Below are 18970 nucleotides of genomic sequence, written 5' to 3'. Positions count from 1 at the left end.
TCACTGCAGCACATGAGCAGCTCTGAACTGACTGATGATCTTCAATCTGAAGCTCCATTCATTTAATGAATATGTTAACACATAATTCAGTGCCTACTTGCTTTTATATCTTTCATTTTTTTCGTAAGATTTGTCTGGGTTTTTTTTACATTAAGAATTGTCTATATATATATACATATATGTATGTATGTATGTATGTATGTATGTATGTATGTATATGTGTGGATGAATGTATGTAAATTTGCATATTCCCCTCATTCAGTATGCTTTATATTATGTTTATTTGTTTATTTTCAGTAGCAGAGGCATCATTCTTATCATTTTAGGCTTTCAGAGTTTTTCTCTACATTAATGTTTTTTTTCTGTTTAGATATTTTGTTGTTGTTGTTATTATTATTATTATTATTATTATTATTATTATTATTAGCTTTTGTCAAGTTCTTGACATGCTTATTGGAACTTTTTTTTGTCAAATTAACAGTAAAATCATTTAGGGTTGCAATGGTAAATTATTACAATGGTCATGTGTAAATTACTAGATTTATTTTATAATTTATAATTTTATTTTATTGCTATTTGTATCAATAAAAATAATAATCTAATACTGCATCATTATTTTTAGACTTTGAGATTGTTTTTTTAATACACTAAATTAAAGTAATTCATTTGTGTGCAATGCTATTTCAGTGCATGAAAGGGCTATAATAAAAAGATTAGGAAACGATCTAGCAGTCCGTCATTAAGATTTAAGTACGTCTGTGGGTTTTTAGCGTAGTTCTGGTGATTGTAAAGATAGCATAGATGCTGCTGACTTCTTTGGGACGCCACATTTTTAAACTCTCGGTGACCCTGGGTGAGCCCTTTGCGTCTCCCTGCAGTGTTAACTTTATTAAAGCTAACTTGTGTGTGTGTGTGTGTGTGTTTACCTCGAGTTCAGGTGAATATAAACTTGAAATTGCAAGAAAAAAAATCTTAACCTTTTTTTCATCTCTTTTATTTTTTTTATTCTGTGATGGAAAGTAAATAATAGAATTATGAGACGTAAAAACATAGAATTGGGAGAAAAGTCTTTCTTTTAGAATCGTGAGGGTTTTTTTTATCTCACAAATTGTGACTTATGAGAAGTCTGAAATTCATATTTTGCAATTCTGACCGTTAGAAGTCAAGTGTTGTAAGGTATAAACTCAAACTAGAGAAAATAGTCTGAATTGTGAGAGAAAATGATGGTGTGCCGTAAATAAGCTTTCTTTTGTAACTGACTTGTTTTACTTGGAAATGTGTTGGCTTACTGAAGTATAATGGGCTGGAGACTGCAATTTACATTGTCTTAAAATGTGTTGTCTTTCAAAACTCTTACAACATACCTCAGCTCATATTTGGTATGTAAAGGAGAAGGAAAAGACGGGACTGTTTACTTTTCCTGTGCATGGTTAAGACCGGAAAACCGGTATAAAAACAAAATATGCTCCCAAAAAGAAAGCAAGAGGAAAGCGAAGAAAAAAAAGGGGGGGAATTTAATTAGCAGTTGTCCATCCTGAGGCGCAGGAATTGCAGTCACCAGAGTTAGCGGGAAGCAAATGGGCTTTAAATTAGTGGCTGCGTTTTTTTTGACTGATCTTTGAGTGCAGGGAAAGAAAAGAAAGAAGGAAAGTCTTGAGAATGATAAATGGAGAAGAGGGCGATTTTACGACACCTCGGGAAGTTGCTTCTATTGCAAAGAATCAAAGCTGGAGTTCATCTATTAATGATGAAATAATGAACAGAGATTCTCCTGTCATTGTCGCTGTCATTGATGGATCTACTGCGTATCATCTGGGGAGGAACCTTCAGTTCTTCCAAATCAACGCCATTTGATCGCATTCATCCACATGTAGCTGTTGAACGAGGAGAAATCCTTGTGGCATCCTCCAGAGCTAAAATGCTAGAGATGCATAGTGGCAGGAAACATTAACCGCTTTGAAAGCAAATTAAAAGTCTTTTTGTTTAGGGCTGGTTTAGTCTTCAGTTCAGTCCACCACTTTCTGTTTAGCCACACTTTGGATGAAGAAGTGAAAACATTTTATTATAAATAACAGATTAGCAAATGCATGTTTTTTCTTATTCTTATTTTTATTTATTTTTAATGCAATGTTCGCTCTAATGTCCACCAGTCTTTCTGTACTGTGAGTTATTCTTTGGCAGCACATTTGCAGGGCTTTGTATTTGCCTCGTGACAGAGTCAGTCCCTCACACACACACACACACCATGTGTAATTTCTGGTTACGCAACAGAAGCTGGGAGTGATGATAGATTTTGTTAGAGCACAGAAAGTGAAAGCCTGACTGGAAATTATTATATTATTTTTGTTTGATGAAATCAATGCATTGAGCAGGAAGAAAAGACATTCATACACTCGAGTAAAAAAAAAACGTGTAGCAGTAAAAGAAATGAATGAAAGGTTTATTCACCTGAACTCGAGTGTGTATTTTAAAAACAGCACACCCTGAAGGTGACTAATTAACAGGTGAATGTTCCCTCTGTGAAACAGCTTCATAAAACATTGTTAATTAGCTGTAAAAAGCATTATGAGGTTATTCTGAAGTTATTAAGACCACTTCCCTGATCCTTGTCTTATCTCTTCAGTCCTTTAAACTGTTATGCTTACAGCATCAAACTGGTCTCGGAGCAGGTCTGAACAAGAAGCTGACCTGTAGTGCCTTCCCTGAAATTATCCTGGATTAGTTCTGCACTATTTATCAGGGGCCTCTGGTGAGACTGGCATCTCAGTGAGGTCTCTGCGTCAAAATCAAGACCTGTTTATTCTGCAAATAACCACTGAGAGTGAGAAGACACTGTTTCACTTCTCGTCTTTACAGAAATGCTTCTAGGTGATCAAACTTTAGTGACTTTAGTGTCAGTCTGTTTGCAGTAGTTCAGTAATGTAAAAGCTAGTACGTCTCCTGTTTGAACTTTAAGTGACGCTGTTAAATGAGCAGTTGAAATAAATTAGTGGCAGAGAATTCAGGACATTAAGTAGCATGCCAAAAGATCAAATTTAGACTTTTTCTGTGATGATAAAGGATGCATTTGAATAAATGCATCCATTATAATCATGCTTATTTGTTGATTTGGCATTATAAGATGCACATGTGACTGCCAAATGCATAACTATGAATGAATAAAGTGTAAGCTGTCAATAGTTATTGCTATATTTCCATCTAAATAGATTTTTATATGTTCTTCCAGGCAGTTGCTGAGAGAAAGGAAGTTTAATTCAGCACTAGGTTTATGCTGTGATTTTTGTGGCTGCATGACTTTTACAAACTTCATAAACATTTTTCACCCATAAAAAGTTTTAAGTTGTAACGCGCTGTAAAAATGCAGCGTTGTTGCTTAATGGACTCTTTTGTCCAAAGGACAAATATTAAACCATAAGGGTAAGTGTGAGCTCTTGTTAAGTGTTCCAGCTTGTTTTGTGTGGCATGTTTACACAGCTTTGAAGAAATATGATTTAGTGCATTCGTTATGGATAGTGTGCTACACTATATAAAGAATACAAGGAAATAGTGCATTGCAAAGTAAAAATTCCATAGTTTTTACAAAATAATTTTGGCAGCTGTGGTTCCTAGAATAATTTAGTAAAAAAATACAAAGAAACTGTAAACACAGTATAATTGTACGATGTAAAACACTTATTTGCAAACAAGAAAACTGGAAATCTAAATCAGTGAATTTCAACGATAAAATGCTACTTTAAAATCTGTCACGCACGGAATTCTGGAAATATTAGTTTATGATTGTAAATTATACATTGATTTTTACTTCTAAAAATGGTACAGTTAACAGCATTTTACTGTAAAATTACGTGAAATGTCTGGTTAGATCTTTTACAGTTTTTCCTGGTATGTATTACAGGAACTTACTGTTAAACTATTAAGAGTTGTCGTGTTTTACTTCTAAAAATGGTACAATTAACAGAATTTTACTGTAAAATTATGTGAAATGTCTGGTTAGATCTTTTACAGTTTTTCCTGGTATGTATTACAGGAACTTACTGTTAAACTATTAAGAGTTGTCGTGTTTTACTTCTAAAAATGGTACAATTAACAGCATTTTACTGTAAAATTACATGAAATGTCTGGGTAGATCGTTTTACATTTTTCCCTGGTATGTATTACAGGAACTTACTGTTAAACTATTAACAGTAAGTTCCTGTAATACCCTCATAGTGTGTTTTCAATGTTTTTAGTTAAAATTACTAATAAATAATTTAAAATAATACATTTTCTTTTTATTTTCTAACACACACAAAATCGACATGTACAATGATGATTTCATAGTATTCTCTATCTATAGTTCTTTGGAATAATAAAGTGATCGCTACTAAGATATAATGCAATACCATCAGATAACATAAGTGCACATTAACACCGTACTTTTTGCAGTGATTTAAAAAAACACAACTGCACCATATTACACCAGCAACCTCAGGTAGCTAATTAAATCATATTTGTGGGTGTTTTTACGTGGTTTACCTTGCATTTTAGGTAAATTCGATGTAAAAGTTTCTCTTTTCCACTTAAACCTGTGCACTGACGCAGAAATATAAAGCAAACGAGCAGCTCTAGTCTCTGTCTATTCAGCGTTAAGTGTTGTGGTTCTAGTAAGGAGCTCAGTGTAAACTCGAGCTAAGTGCGTTGTTTGGGTTTTCATGTGAAGTGTAGCCCAGGCAAACCCCACAGTGAAGAGACTGTGAGAAACCAAGCAGCCACAGACTTCTACTTCGCTGACTTGGATGCTTATTTTGTTTTCTCCTTTTTTGCCATTTCCCTTTTTTCCCTGCAAGAATCTAAGACTTGCCTAAATACTGTCTTGGCACTTACAGAGAAAATGAAGGGGGATTAAAAAAAAATCTCTCCACATGTAAGTAAACTCTAAATGAGGAAAATATGCCTTTATCTTTGAGGAAACCCAAAGGCCAGAAGGCAACCTGAAATTACAGCGTAATGGCAGAGCTTTGCTTTCTGAGCACTTGATTACTTTAATTATAGCGATCCAGAGAGTGAGTGAGTAAGATTGCTGAGATATAAAAAGGGGTGAGGATAAATCAAGAGGGAAAATTGCAAAAAGATTGGAGAGATGATTGCTTCAAGGGTCTATAAATTGACTTTTGACCAGCTGGACATCACTTTTGCACGAGTTGATGTAGTACTTTCTAGCAATTTGTTGCAACTTCATATGTATGTTGGAATTTTGGATCGATAAATCAAAAGTGGGCCTGTAATCATAATCAAATCATGATATGGAGTGTTGTCTGTGTCAAAACACTTTTCAAAGCACCAGAAAACTGTGACTCTGGTTATCACATCATAAATGATATTACCAAATTTTTAAGTAGCCCCCTTAACAGCGTTTTCTCAGTCATTAATATAGACACTGTTATATTAGATACTATCATATTATAGTTTTTTTATATTGTGTTGTGGATATTTACTGTACTTCGCACTCACAGATTCTAGCCTACGTCTTGGAATATATGACCCAAAAATTAAGTTTCACGGGATATTGTCATCTGAACAAGTCTGCCACATTTGTTCTGACCAACTGAGGAAAAAAACATTACAATAAATCATGCTACCAATTTAATCTAAAGATCAGTTAGCTCATATCAAATCAAACCGTGCAAATTATTATTACTGTTATACTTTATTCTCAACTTGTTAATGTTAACAACATCAGCATTACAGTACGTGACTATGAGTAAAGTGTGTATTAACATGTAGATTAGCCCCAAAAGGTTTATGTTCCCGTTGAACTGGTTGTCTTTAATATAAAAATCTTGTGTAATCCCAGGCTATCTGTAATAAGAAGCACATTTGCTAAACATTATTAAAAGCTAACCATTGTGTAAGGCAATGTACTTGCTCAAATATTGATTTCGGATCATTTTTAACAAAAAAATAAACAAATAAATAAATAATTTGTTCAAAATGATCCAAAATATTTGAGCATGTACGGACTGCAGCTTTAAGTTCAACTAAATGAAAACGAGACGTCTTATCTTACGTCATGTCTTATCAACTGAAATAAAGTACATATTTACATTTTTTTTTCATTCAGTCAATATTTTTTTCAGAAGTAGCTTCAATGCTTGTAGTGTAGAGAACTACTTATTCAAAAGACTAGCTACAGTATTAAAGCACAGCTGGAGGGCAGTGTGTGTGGGGGAGGGGGGGTTGCTTGGTGGTCTTTGGTTCATCTTAAGAAGCTTTTTTTGTTTCTTTTTGCTCTCATCAGGCAAGTTGCTACATCACAGCACTTGCTCAAAGTAGATTCCACGTCTCTTTCTTCTTCCTTGTTCCACATGTGCACTCTCTCTCTCTCTCTTTCATTCTTTCTCTCTCAAACCTTCATTCTCTTCCTAAAGCTCTTTTATTCAGCGCTATTAATAATTACCTGAAATTGCCATCTTCAAAATAGCCAAAACACAGCTGAAGCACATTGATGTGAAGCAAACAAGGTATAGAGCGAGAGTAAAGCCTGTTTCTGCATTCCTGTGGATCAGTCAATCAGTTAAATGCTAGTATGAATTTACATGTTGACAAGACATAAACAGTCATTAACTGTCATTCGTTTTCATCTCTCAAGGTGTTCCCTCATGCAGCGTCCAGTGAATCCCATTGGATTTTCTCATGTCTTCCCCGTTCTACTGTTTACAGAGCATGTTCACTTTTAAATGATTAAATTACAGATCTGAGCACAGTCTTGGGGCATAGTGAAAATATTGCAGCAACCAAATAAGAATATCATGTTGCTTATCTTTCTTCTGGTTATATTTTATATTTAATTATTATTAAATTGTAATTTTATTTTTTTATTTTTCTTTATTTTACCACGGTAGCAAATATATACGGAAATAGTGCATTGCAAAGTAAAACAAAATGTAATAGTTTTTTTTTTTTTTTATAATTTTGCCAGCTGTGGTTAATTTGGTAAAACATACAGAGAAACTGTAAACACAGTATAATTTTACGGTCTAAAACTCATATTTACAATCAAGAAAACTGGAATGTAAATCAGTGAATTTCAACGATGCACAATAAAATGCTACTTTCAAACGTGTCAATTCTGGAAATATTGGTTTATGACTGTAAATTATACATTGATTTTTACTTCTTAAAACGGTACAGTTAACAGCATTTTACTGTAAAATTACATGAAATGTCTGGTTAGATCTTTGACAGTTTTTCCTGGTATGTATTACAGGAACTTACTGTTAAACTATTAAGAGTTTTTGTGTTTTCATTCTAACAACGGTACGATTAACAGCATTTTACTGTAAAATTACATGAAATGTCTGGTTAGATCTTTTACAGCTTTCCCTGTATGTACTACAGGAAATTGTTTGTTTCACCCCTCATATGCTCTCATAAAAATTGCTTGCTTTATCAAAAATTATGTTGAGATGCAAGAAAGGTAAAGAAGGGTTCTGTTTATTTCTCAATTTGGTTTTTTTAATATTTCTTCAGCACTGTATTCCCATGAGTTTTGTCGGGGTTAACAGAAGTCCGAATGGGAATCGGCTTCACTGTGACTTTCCTGTGGGATTCTTGTATTGAAAAAAACAAAGGTTGAGACATACTCTCAGATAATCACACATTCTGCAATTTTCGCTTTATAGCTACTAAATCCCAAACTAAACCAACTCCGGTAAGCTTGAGATAAATCACTTTGACGTAAATGAACAGCGTAATGCTGTCTGCGGGTACATGCACTGTTTGTTGAACAGTCACTAGCAGTGTCTCCACACACACACACACACACACAGACATGCATTAGCTTACAGGCAGTGTGTGGAGAGACCATGCTTTCTCTCACAGTACCCAGAATGCCTTGGGCTTGGAGCGGAGCCATCCCTTTGCTACTCTGATAACAGAGTTATAGAGCAACGCATTGTCGCTTTGATCTCTTTAGGTTGCTTTTTTGTTTCAGCTTGTTCTTTATTTCTTTTGCATGAGTGGAGCTGGAACAAACCCAGCCGTCAGTGTGTAAACAAAATACACACTGGCTGGCTATGTGATGGCTATGTGATGTTGATCATCTGTTAAAATGATAAAACAATGAATGAACATCAAAATGAAGCAGCGATCACAGAACCGAACACATTGATCAAAGCTTGGAACTGTATGTACAGAAAGCCACTTTAACCATCACAGAGTGTGTTTACTTGTTCTGCAAACTGAGTCGTGAAACATCTAGCTGAAGTGTAAGAGCGCCCTCTGTTGGCTGGGAGTGAGTCCGGTCCAACATTTAACATGGTCTTCTGAAAAAGTCTGCCGTGTCTTTAAATTGGGTTGCATTCTAATGAATGCAAATCGTTTAAATTAAGAAAAACTTAAAGTAACTTCCACATTTTAAGCATTTGGGGTTTGCTGACTCACAGTTCCTTGTTTTAAAGCTGAAATAAAATCTGAATATTCGTTGACACACAAAAAAAAATAATAATAATAATTTGCCTAATTAAAAATAAAATAAAAATGTGTGTAAAAATTTTTTTTTTAACCATAATATATATTTAAAAGAACTAATAAAAATTACAAAAGCACCTTACAAACTTACTAAATCTGAAAAGATTAAAATAAAAGCCAATTCAAAATAATAAGAAATAAATGCTAGTACCAAAATAAATAAATAATGAAATTAATGATACTAGTAAAATAGTATAACTAGTACCGTATAGAAATACCAAAATGGTAACAATGGTAATTACTTTGTAGTGTTTCGGATTTCACTGCTTACTTTCAGCACTACATTAGCAGTTTTAAAAGAGATTTGGGATCTCTAAGTGCAGTAGAATAACCGTTTTGTGTTTTTTGTGGTTCTCACAGGCGAAGAGAGCCATTCAGAGAGGAGCCACCGCTGTTATCTTTGACGTCTCAGAAAATCCAGATGCCATCGACCAGGTGAGTGTCATCACTGATGTGTTTATCAGCAATATGTCCATTTAATATCATGTACATAATGTGTCATTTTATGCATAATGGTTCCATTTGAAGTCAAAAGTCATGTTTTATGATGGCAAGTCAATAGTGTTTAATTGGTGGTTACATATCTTTGAATGCATTACAATGCAATATATTTTATTCAATATGGATGCATTTAATTGATTGAAAGTAATATGTAAGTAATAAGTATGTGTATAAAAATAATTTAAAATAAATGCTGCTCTATTGAACTTTCTATTTATCAAAGAATCCTGAAAAAAAAAAAAAAAAAAACTTTTCCAGGTAAAATATTAAGCAGCGTTTGTTTTCAAAACTGCAGCAAATTAGTTGAATTATATATCTATAGTTTTTTATTTATTTATTTATTTATCAAATATATGCAGCTTTGGTGAGCATAATAGACATTTTCAGAAACATTAAACATTTACCTTTGTTTTTTGATGGGAAAACATCATGAAAATAAACACTCACACAAAGTTATATAATTCTGAGAAGTTATGCAATCTGGGCACGTTTGGAAACCTAAGCACCACATACTATTTTGGAGAGTCAGGATGCACTGGTATTTTCTTGAAGAAACACACTTTACTTGGAGTCACTACCGTGGTTCTGTTCACACCGCTGTCTGATCTGCGGAAGTCCTTTTCTTCGTCTCTGCTTTTGAGAAGCCAAGGGTCTTTTTTCCACTCCCATCTCTTTCACTGTGGTATTTTTCTCTTCCAAACCAGGCCCAGACTTGCTTTTTCCCCCTCTCCCTCGTTCAGTTGTAAACGCTGTACAGACGAGATAAAAGAGCTCCTGTGTAGACCACATGAAAACATTCCAGCGCCAGCATCTCTGTCCAGACTCATCGGTTCCTCGGTCACACAGATTACAGTGTGAAGCCTCGAGGAGAGTTTTAATCATCATCATCACCTGCTCTAGTTTCCTACCCCTTGTTCATTCTCTTTTTCTTTTCTTCCCCTGTAAGCAGACGTATATTACCAAATACATCTGTGATACCAAATATACTGTGGATTAATGAAAAATGCATGCAAGTGATACAATTTTTGTTTTATTTGTAACATGCAATAAATGCAATGTGAAAAGATAGAGAATGCCTTTTTGGAAATGTGCACTGCAATAAATTATTTTCTTACTTAGTATTTTTGTGGTTTTCTAGGATAAATATCTAGACGTTTGAATCAAGATGCATTCACATGACAAGTAAAATGACTTAAGATATTAAGTCTTGTTGTTATAAAAAAAGTTAGGTAGTTTTTGCTGAAAACAAGTAAAAAAATGCAAGTGGGATAAGAAAATGTATCTTATTTTAAAGGCTAAATAATATTACTTTTCTTGCCCCATTGGTATTTTATTTTTGTTTGTTTGTTTGATTTTTTGCTTGTTTTATTCAAAAACTAACAAAATGTAGTTTTACTTATTAGAAAATCTGGAATCTGAGGGTGCAAAAAAAATCGAAATATTGAGAAAACCACGTTTACAGTTCATAGCAATGCATATTACTAGTCAAAAATTAAGTTTTTATATATTTACAGTAGGAAATTTGCAAAATATCTTCATGGAACATGATCTTTAGTTAATATCCTAATGATTTTTGGCATAAAAGAAAAATCTATCATTTTGAACCATACAATGTATTTTTTGGCTATTGCTACAAATACACCCCAGAGACTTAAAACCAGGGACACATTTATTCTAGAAAACAAAAATAACATCTTTTTTTTTTTTTTTTTTTGCAATTTGAGTCTGCGCATCTTTTCTTGAAAGAAAATCCAACGGACCCCAAAAAATAAAAAAAAATGAGAGGGGAAGAACACTTAAATGACTGTCTTTCAACTTCCCATACTTCACATGACAGACATGACGACAGCAGGAGAAATAGAGGCTTGAATGTCCCTGGTATGTCCCTCAGGTTTTTCAAATTACAGACTGGAGCTGTAGTCTAAGGGAGCTACGAGGCTAAATCGAGGCATCCATATCCACAACATGCAATTGCTTTACTGCTACTTTCCCCTTCTATAGAGAAAAAGGCCCAACCACAGTTTCCATGTCTGGACTCTATAGGTTGCTCTTTCTCATAGCTGCATGTCAGCGGTGGAGCTTTTCCCCAGCAACTGAGTTCATGTTGATTTGGCAGATTGAATAATGATTGGAAACGTTATTCATTCAAATAATTACGTGTATTTTCCAAGTGCATCTTTAGATGTAAAGCCATAATGTAATGTTTTTTGTCTCTAAATAACTGTCCCATTTAATTGTTAAGTGGTCTGGTATGAGAGCTTGAAATACGTTTCTCAAGATCTGTGTTTTCTCTCATTATTTTCTCTAGCTGAACGAGGTTTCGGAGGACCCTGTAAAGAGGCCAGTGGTCTATGTCAAAGGAGCTGATGCGGTTAAACTGATGAACATAGTCAATAAGCAAAAGGTTGCACGAGCCAGAATCCAACATCGACCGATAAGGGTAAGAGGGGATGCTTAGTAGAGATGGGTTACAAAGTTTCAATAATATACTGTACTATACTATACCATACTATATTATAATATACATTTTTAAACAGTGTTTTACTTAGATGTAATACATTTTTGTCATTTTATATATATATATATATAATATAACATAATAATATAAGTAGTGTTTTAATTACAGATGGTTACAGTTCAGTTTTTTGTCATTTTTTTATATATATATATATATATAATATAATATAACATAATATAAACAAAGAACATTTAAGCAGTTTTTTACTTGCAGGAGGTTACAGAGTACAATTTTTTTTGTCATTTTTAAAATATATAATATAATCTAATAATAAATTAATATTCTTAGCAGAATGTGTTTGTTTTGCTTAAAGACAGTTACAGAGTACTAATGTTTTTGTGATTAAAAGAAATTATAGTAATATAGTTTAATAAAATGTTAAGCTTTTTTTTTACTTGCAGATGGTTATGGAGTACTAGATTTTTTTGGTGATTTTTTTAAAAATATATAATGTAATAATAAATTCATATATTTAGAATTGTTTTGCTTACAGATGGTTACGGAGTACTAATGTTTTAGTGATTTATATTTTTAAGCAGTTTTACTTACATACTTTTTTGATGTTTTTTTATATATACAATGTAATGTAAAAATATAATAAATAAATAACAGCAGTGTTTTACTTACAGATAGTTACAATTCAGTTTTTTGTCATTTGTTTTAAATAATATAAAAATATTTAAGCAGTTTTTTTTTTTACTTTCAAACCGAGTACAATTTACAGAGTACTAGATTTTTTTGTCATTTTTAAAATATATCATATAATATAATATAATAATAAATAAATATTTTTAGCAGTGTTTTGCTTCCAGACAGAATACTAATGTTTTTGTGATAAAAAAAGAAATATATATATATATACAATATATGTACAATATTTTTTTCAATATATAATATAAATTAATATAAACAATTTATATTTTAACCTGTTTTTTATTTGCTTACAGACAGTTACAGATTACTAATGTTTTAATAAATATTTAATATTTAAATATATAATAATATAATGATAATTTTTTATGTTTTATCTTATGATAGTGTTTTACTTAAAGACGATTACAGAGTTGGTGCAGAGGATGTATAAAACTCTCCAAAAGTTACATTTATTCACATGTATCTACATTAAAGTGCGCCCTCTAGAGCAGTCATTGTCATTTTTCTAAAGTTTGTAATCTTTATTATATTATATTATATTATATTATATTATATTATATTATATTATATTATATTATATTATATTATATTATATTATATTATATTATATTATATTATATTATATATATATTTTTTTGTATGTAAGGTTTCCTGCATACACTTAACTTTTAAAATGTGCTGACGTTTTCCTGTCGTTGTGTCCTATTGCAGCCCACAGAGTATTTTGACATGGGAATCTTCCTGGCGTTCTTTGTTGTGGTGTCTCTGGTCTGCCTCATCCTCCTCATCAAGATAAAGCTCAAGCAAAGACGCAGCCAGGTGAGGCTCCACAATGCAGGGTCTAAATGTTAACCACATTGCTTCATGCAATTCAATCCATTCGTTTCGTGTCCATGTACAATTTAAAGAAGTTTGTTGCATGCCTGACATGCCTTGTTTTGACATGCCTTGTCTCTTCCTCTATCCGTAATCGTTTCCTCACCTGTCAGAGCTCCATGAACCGGATGGCCATTCAGGCTCTGGAGAAGATGGAAACACGCAAGTTCAAGGCTAAGGTCAAGGGTCAGCGTGAGGTCAGCTGCAGAGCTTCAGACTCAGTGAGCAGTAGTTCCACACCAGACTGTGCCATATGCCTCGAGAAATACATCGATGGCGAGGTAAAGATCTTCTGAAAACATGTAGCTTTTCTTTTACAAAAGAAAAATATTTCACATTTAACCAACAATCAGTGTTTCCTCACCTTGTCAGTTCTCTAATCTATTCCGAAACCAAATGAAAGACAAAACGGGGATGCCAAGCCTCTACTACGAAGCCCTGGAAAATTAGTCATGCTTCTAGTTTATTTTGGTTGATTTGTTTTGTAATGGACTCTCTGAGGTTCTTGACAGTATTGTGTTAAACATCCATTTTTTAACCTCCCTGAACTTCTTTTGTATCAAAGTATATGAAGAGTACTGCTGGTGGTGTATTTTTATTCGTCTTTGCGGTTATGATCCATGCTAAAAAAGCACACAACAAAGAAGTCGAGGCATCTGGGAATCACACAGGAAGTGGCAATATAAAAGACTCAAAGGCATCAAAGAGTTTGTCTGTGCTGATGAAGAGAAACAGGGTGGAAAGGCAGAGGGAGGGGGATGAGTCATGTTCGGGGACAGAGAATGACTTCTGTGATGCTTTCCGACTGAAAGCACAGGGGATCATCTCTCGGAAGGGGTTGGAAATTGTTCAAGTTTTTCATTTTGAGATACCTTGCCTTAGTTTGAATTGTTGGGCTTATTAGTCTTATAAAAAGTATCTGGTCACAAGTCCTGTTAGCACTAGTTTAAAAACTTCTGTGATTTTAGCATCTTTAGCACTAGCATGCTGTGTAAGGGTGGCGCCATCTACAGTTTACGTTGAATGATGTTGTTTTTAGCTATGCGAAAACCTTCCTCGTTCCAACCCGAATTAAACGCACCTTGAACGATCTTCCAGGATACTAAAAACTTGCAGGCTGTGTTGAGGCAGGTATTTATATAAAAAAAAAAATTCCCATATTTCTTGTAACCATTGTCAATAAAAAAAGAGACCGAGAAAAGAGAAAAACTCATTTTACACACTATTATGAAAGTTACAAAAGCGATTTAGTTAAGAGCAGTGAGAGACTTAAGATGAACGACAGACAGGAGGAATAATAATAAGCAGCTTCCCCTTTAAGACCGAACATCCAGATCCAGAATACTAGCTGTTTACTTTCACTTAAGACCTAAATGACTGTGTTTACAAGGATACTTGCGAAGACCGGTATTTTCATACATATAAGTATGTGTATTTAACCATTCAAGGTCAATGAAGCAACAAAACAACTCGCATGCTTTACAAGCAGTGGATTCATTCAGAAACAGTGCACATATATCGCTGTTATCTGCATTTAAATGGTTTAACATCACTTGTTTTTAAAACACAATGCTTAAAAGTGTGTGCAAACGATACATTTTCATGACCACAGTGCATAGCAGTGTAACTTGAGTACGTAACCTCAATCGAGACGATAGTCTAAAGTCTATCAAAAACTTATGTTAAGACAGATGGGTTGATCTCTCAATCCTTTTTCATTTTATGCCTTCAGGAGTTGAGAGTGATCCCTTGTGCTCACCGATTCCACAAGAAATGTGTGGACCCTTGGCTACTTCAGCACCACACTTGTCCACACTGCAGGCACAACATTATTGGTAAGCATAAGATGCCGGTCCAAATGTATGGTCTGGAATCAGTTCATTTCTGACCTCTGACCTTTTTCTTTCCACCCAGAACAAAAAAAGGGAAACCCAGGCGCTGTTTGTCTTGATCCGGGAAACCCAGTCCACAGCCGCCAGCAGAGAGTCGTCCTCCCTGTTCATTATCCGGGAAGGGTCCAGAGAGCTGGACAAGTGACGGCCTTCCCTACTCGGACCAGCATTGACCCCCATGGAAACCCCATCACTGTTCTAACAGTGGACCAACACCCTGAGCAAGGCATCTATCCTCCACAATCTTCCTTTATACGGGGCTACCCTGCCCTCCACTTGGAGCACACGCTAAACCCGCACCATTGCGGCCTGGAGCACCACGCTTATCCGCAAAGCCATACTTTCAAACGCCCCAAATTCCACGGACGCAATTTTTCTCGTGCAGCCTGCTATTCCCAATACGAGACCATGTACCAGCACTACTATTATCAGGGCTTGACCTTTCCGCAAGCTGATGGTCAGCAAGGTAACGGCCTCCACAAAGGTCACGGTCGACCCTTTCAGCCAGGACTTTTGTATCCTACTGTGGTGCACATGGCAGCTGCTTCCTCTTCCCGACTGGGTGACTCCGGAAGCTCCTCGGGACTTAGTTGTTATCACGGGCATCGCTCTGTTTGTAGCGGTTACCTTGCGGACTGTCCCGGAAGCGACAGCAGTAGCAGCTCGGGTCAGTGCCACTGCTCCTCCAGCGACTCCATGTTGGATTGCACGGAAGTCAGCAACCAGGGAGTGTATGGGAGCTGCTCGACCTTCCGGAGTTCGCTAAGCAGCGATTACGATCCTTATGTGTACCGCAGTAAGAGTCCGTGTCGGGGTTCGGCCGGGGAGGCTGGGACGGCGTTTGCTGCCACCCCTCAAACCGATGATACTTTGGCCCCGGTATCAACTATGAAGGACTGCTTGCAGCCTCCGACTGGAGAGTGTTACAGTTCTGGAGATCAGTTGTCCAGCTGCAGCCTGGAGCCCAACTGTAGTAGCCACTCTTCGGTGGAAACCAGGGAACTTACTAGCACTACCTCAGCTGGGCCCTTAGAGGGCGCTCTGTTAGAAAGGAGCCACAGCTCTATGAAGCCTTGTGGAGAGCAAGGGGTAGCTTGCAACTGCTGTTTTGAGGTACCCCAATTAAACTTAGAGTGTAAAGGCAAGCAAGCAGATGACCGGGGACACTGCAGGTGGACCACGGAGTCTTCCCCACCAAACTTTTACAGCGTTAACACTGAGCAGCTACCGTCTCCGGATCACGTTACTTACGACGGGCTGCCATGCTGCTTCTACACAGAGATGACTGTGCACAGAGGAAGCGCTAGTCATTACGCTGAAGATTGTTCGGTTAATGTACAGTACGCCCTGACGGACAGTGACGGCTGCATGGGACAGGGCTGCTGCGAGTTAGCGCAGCGGATACCCATAATTCCTGAGGATACAGACTGTGAATTAGGCTTGGGTCCAGAACCACAAACAAGTTTGCTCCCTCCTAGACTTCCTGTAGAGAGGGAGGAGAGAACTTCTGAGGAGCACTTGTTTTTTACCTCAGGACAATGTAGAGGTCAAGTTGAGGAGACAAGAGCACTGTTTTCCTCGCAGTGTACCGGCGCGTCTGAAACACAAGGGGGCGGCAAAGCGTCCTTTGACGGATCAGGGCTATGATAGGAAGCCCTAACACAACACAAGCTCTTGAAAATCAATAAATGTTTAACAGTTTTTATTTTGTTCATTCCTGTGGCCTTCAGAATCTGTCACATCAACTCAATATTTATAGAAGGCGAAAGCACAAAGCTATATTTTCCTCATGCAGCACAAACTCAGAAATGTGAGTCATATGGATCATCATGATATTATGCTTAATTCTCGCCTGGATTAAGACCAGGGGAAATGTCTGTAAATGTATACGACTAACTTTTACATTATGACAATTTAGATTATGGCGGAGTTCCATGGTATTAGCTACAATGGTTTGAATGATCCTTGTACACATATTTCATTCAGAATTGCATGCATGTGTGCAGCACGAAGTCAAACAGCATGTACGTAAATCTCAGTCGACTAAAGGATTTAATTTAGAGATATTAAAACCAAAATGGGACACTGCATCTTGAGGGAGTACACAACAGGTGCTGAGGTAACTTCTCTGAAAACATAACTAGGAATATGTTCGCCTCCCTCTTTCTCATCACTTCTCAGGGCCTTAATCGTGTACAGAAACAGACCAATACAAAGCTTTTTATTTAATTTTTATATTCCTAATCAATGGAGACTACTGAGATACTATATATATATCACACCAAAGTTTAGTTTGTCTCCAGGGTTCAGTCAAAACACCACTGGTAGAATTAGAACCTGACTACTTTAGGGTTAGAAGTGTAGGATGTCTAATATTTGACCCCTAATATTTACATTAAAATTTTTTTTATTAAAGCTAACAGTTTGTAAGAAAGACGCCAAAGTATAATGGTTTAAAGAGATTGGAATGCAGTGGTATATATATATATATCATAAATTGCATAATTACCTTTAATAACTACACATTGCACTCATGCTTTTACACATGCATCATCATATCATCATGCCTTTCTGTTTTTACAGAGTATTTTATACTGTTTCTATGAAATGTACCCATGCAGCTTACACAGGCGGTCATTTTAAAATAACTATTTATACATAGACTAAACAAGAATCTACTCTTGCTTTGCATAGAGATATGTATCGCAAATAAACAATTTTTGTAATTTTTTTTTTTTTTTTTCTGGGTACTTGAGTCACTATTTAATATTTCGTATTGTTTGTAGCACTTAAGATTGTATAAAAGAAAATGTGTACAAAAAGTAATATTTTTTAAAGATATAATTATTTTCTCCAGTATCGTTTTACAAATGTTAAAGGTTAGAGCTTGATCCGTGTATATTTCTGTATCTGTATAGCATCACATTTCATAAATGGAAATATGTTCTCTGAATATTTATTGACTAATATATTTATCTTCAAGCCATGTCTTATGTTCAGAGTGTCTGTGAGGTTGGTGGTGTTGTTTTTTGAGAGAACTATGAGACTTTGTAAATACATGGTAATTGCACACAAGACGATTAAATATTCTCTGACCAAAAACTGATTTTAACTTTTTAGTAGTTTTGTAACAAAGTGTACAAAGACCTTAAAAGATATATGGTTTTATTAAAGTAAAAACACATTTGACAGTTTCATTTTCTCCCACACAGGGATGTTTTTCATGTTATGAACCAATTGCAAAAGTGTGTGGATCTGCTTTGGTAGAAATCTGACACAGATTCAGACCACAGCAAGAATTCAGAGCATTCATTACTAAACTTACATTTTGTAATGCGATCAAAGAACATAATATATTTACTCTCTTACAAGGTCAGCATGTGCTTCCAACAGACCCAAAACACATTGTCCAGCTTGTACAAATAAAAAACTGCTCGCATTTCATCAGCCTTTAAAAATTAAGCCATTTTCAACAGCTCAATTAAAACCACAACAATTTAAAGAACATTTTAATGTCTGCCAGAGAGAGAAAGTGTTTCCATTCCTAACAAAATCACATTGATAAAAGACTTCTCATCCTAAGACCCCAGTGACTGGTCAAACGGTGGTCATTTTAACGTCCTCCACTTATTGTTTGTTGAACAACTCTTTCTTATCAGAGTTCATTCGGAGAGAAGGCATCACTCGCTGTAAGCTGACACATGCTGAGCTTGAATCTTGAATTTTGAATTAACAGCAACGATTTGTCCGGTCAGGTTACGTACGTCATTAAAACAGTGACGTCAACTCAGGTGGACACCACCAGCTGAGATCACATGACTTATTATAGGCGCAAAATTCGCCCAGGCTGCAACAAGGGCTCCTCTTTTTTTCTCTCCGCCGTACGAGACCAATGTTTTGCTGATTTTTTTGTTGACTTTTCAAAATATTGTGGAAAGCAAATCACTGTATAATTTTATTTACATCCGCATCCATTGTATTTCGTGCTGTTTTACTTCCTTTTCCGGGTCAGAACGTCTAC

The 18970-nt window shown here is 35.5% G+C and overlaps 1 protein-coding gene across 1 annotated transcript in view; it reads left to right on the top strand.

Moving 5' to 3' along the window:
- Positions 1-18055, top strand: part of LOC127958899 (E3 ubiquitin-protein ligase znrf3) — a 60804-nt gene extending 42749 nt beyond the window's left edge. The window contains exons 3-8 of the mRNA XM_052557944.1: positions 8869-8943; positions 11318-11449; positions 12893-13000; positions 13171-13338; positions 14790-14892; positions 14972-18055. Of these exons, the coding sequence (XP_052413904.1) occupies positions 8869-8943; positions 11318-11449; positions 12893-13000; positions 13171-13338; positions 14790-14892; positions 14972-16596 (2211 nt within the window). The 3' untranslated portion in view covers positions 16597-18055. The remainder of the gene's footprint in view (positions 1-8868; positions 8944-11317; positions 11450-12892; positions 13001-13170; positions 13339-14789; positions 14893-14971) is intronic.
- The last annotated feature ends 915 nt before the right edge of the window (positions 18056-18970 follow it).

The sequence above is a fragment of the Carassius gibelio genome, chromosome B5, assembly GCF_023724105.1.
Source record: "Carassius gibelio isolate Cgi1373 ecotype wild population from Czech Republic chromosome B5, carGib1.2-hapl.c, whole genome shotgun sequence".
Taxonomy (NCBI): domain Eukaryota; kingdom Metazoa; phylum Chordata; class Actinopteri; order Cypriniformes; family Cyprinidae; genus Carassius; species Carassius gibelio.
The sequence above is the reverse complement of the archived record's forward strand: the minus strand, read 5'-3'. Positions and strand labels throughout refer to the sequence as shown.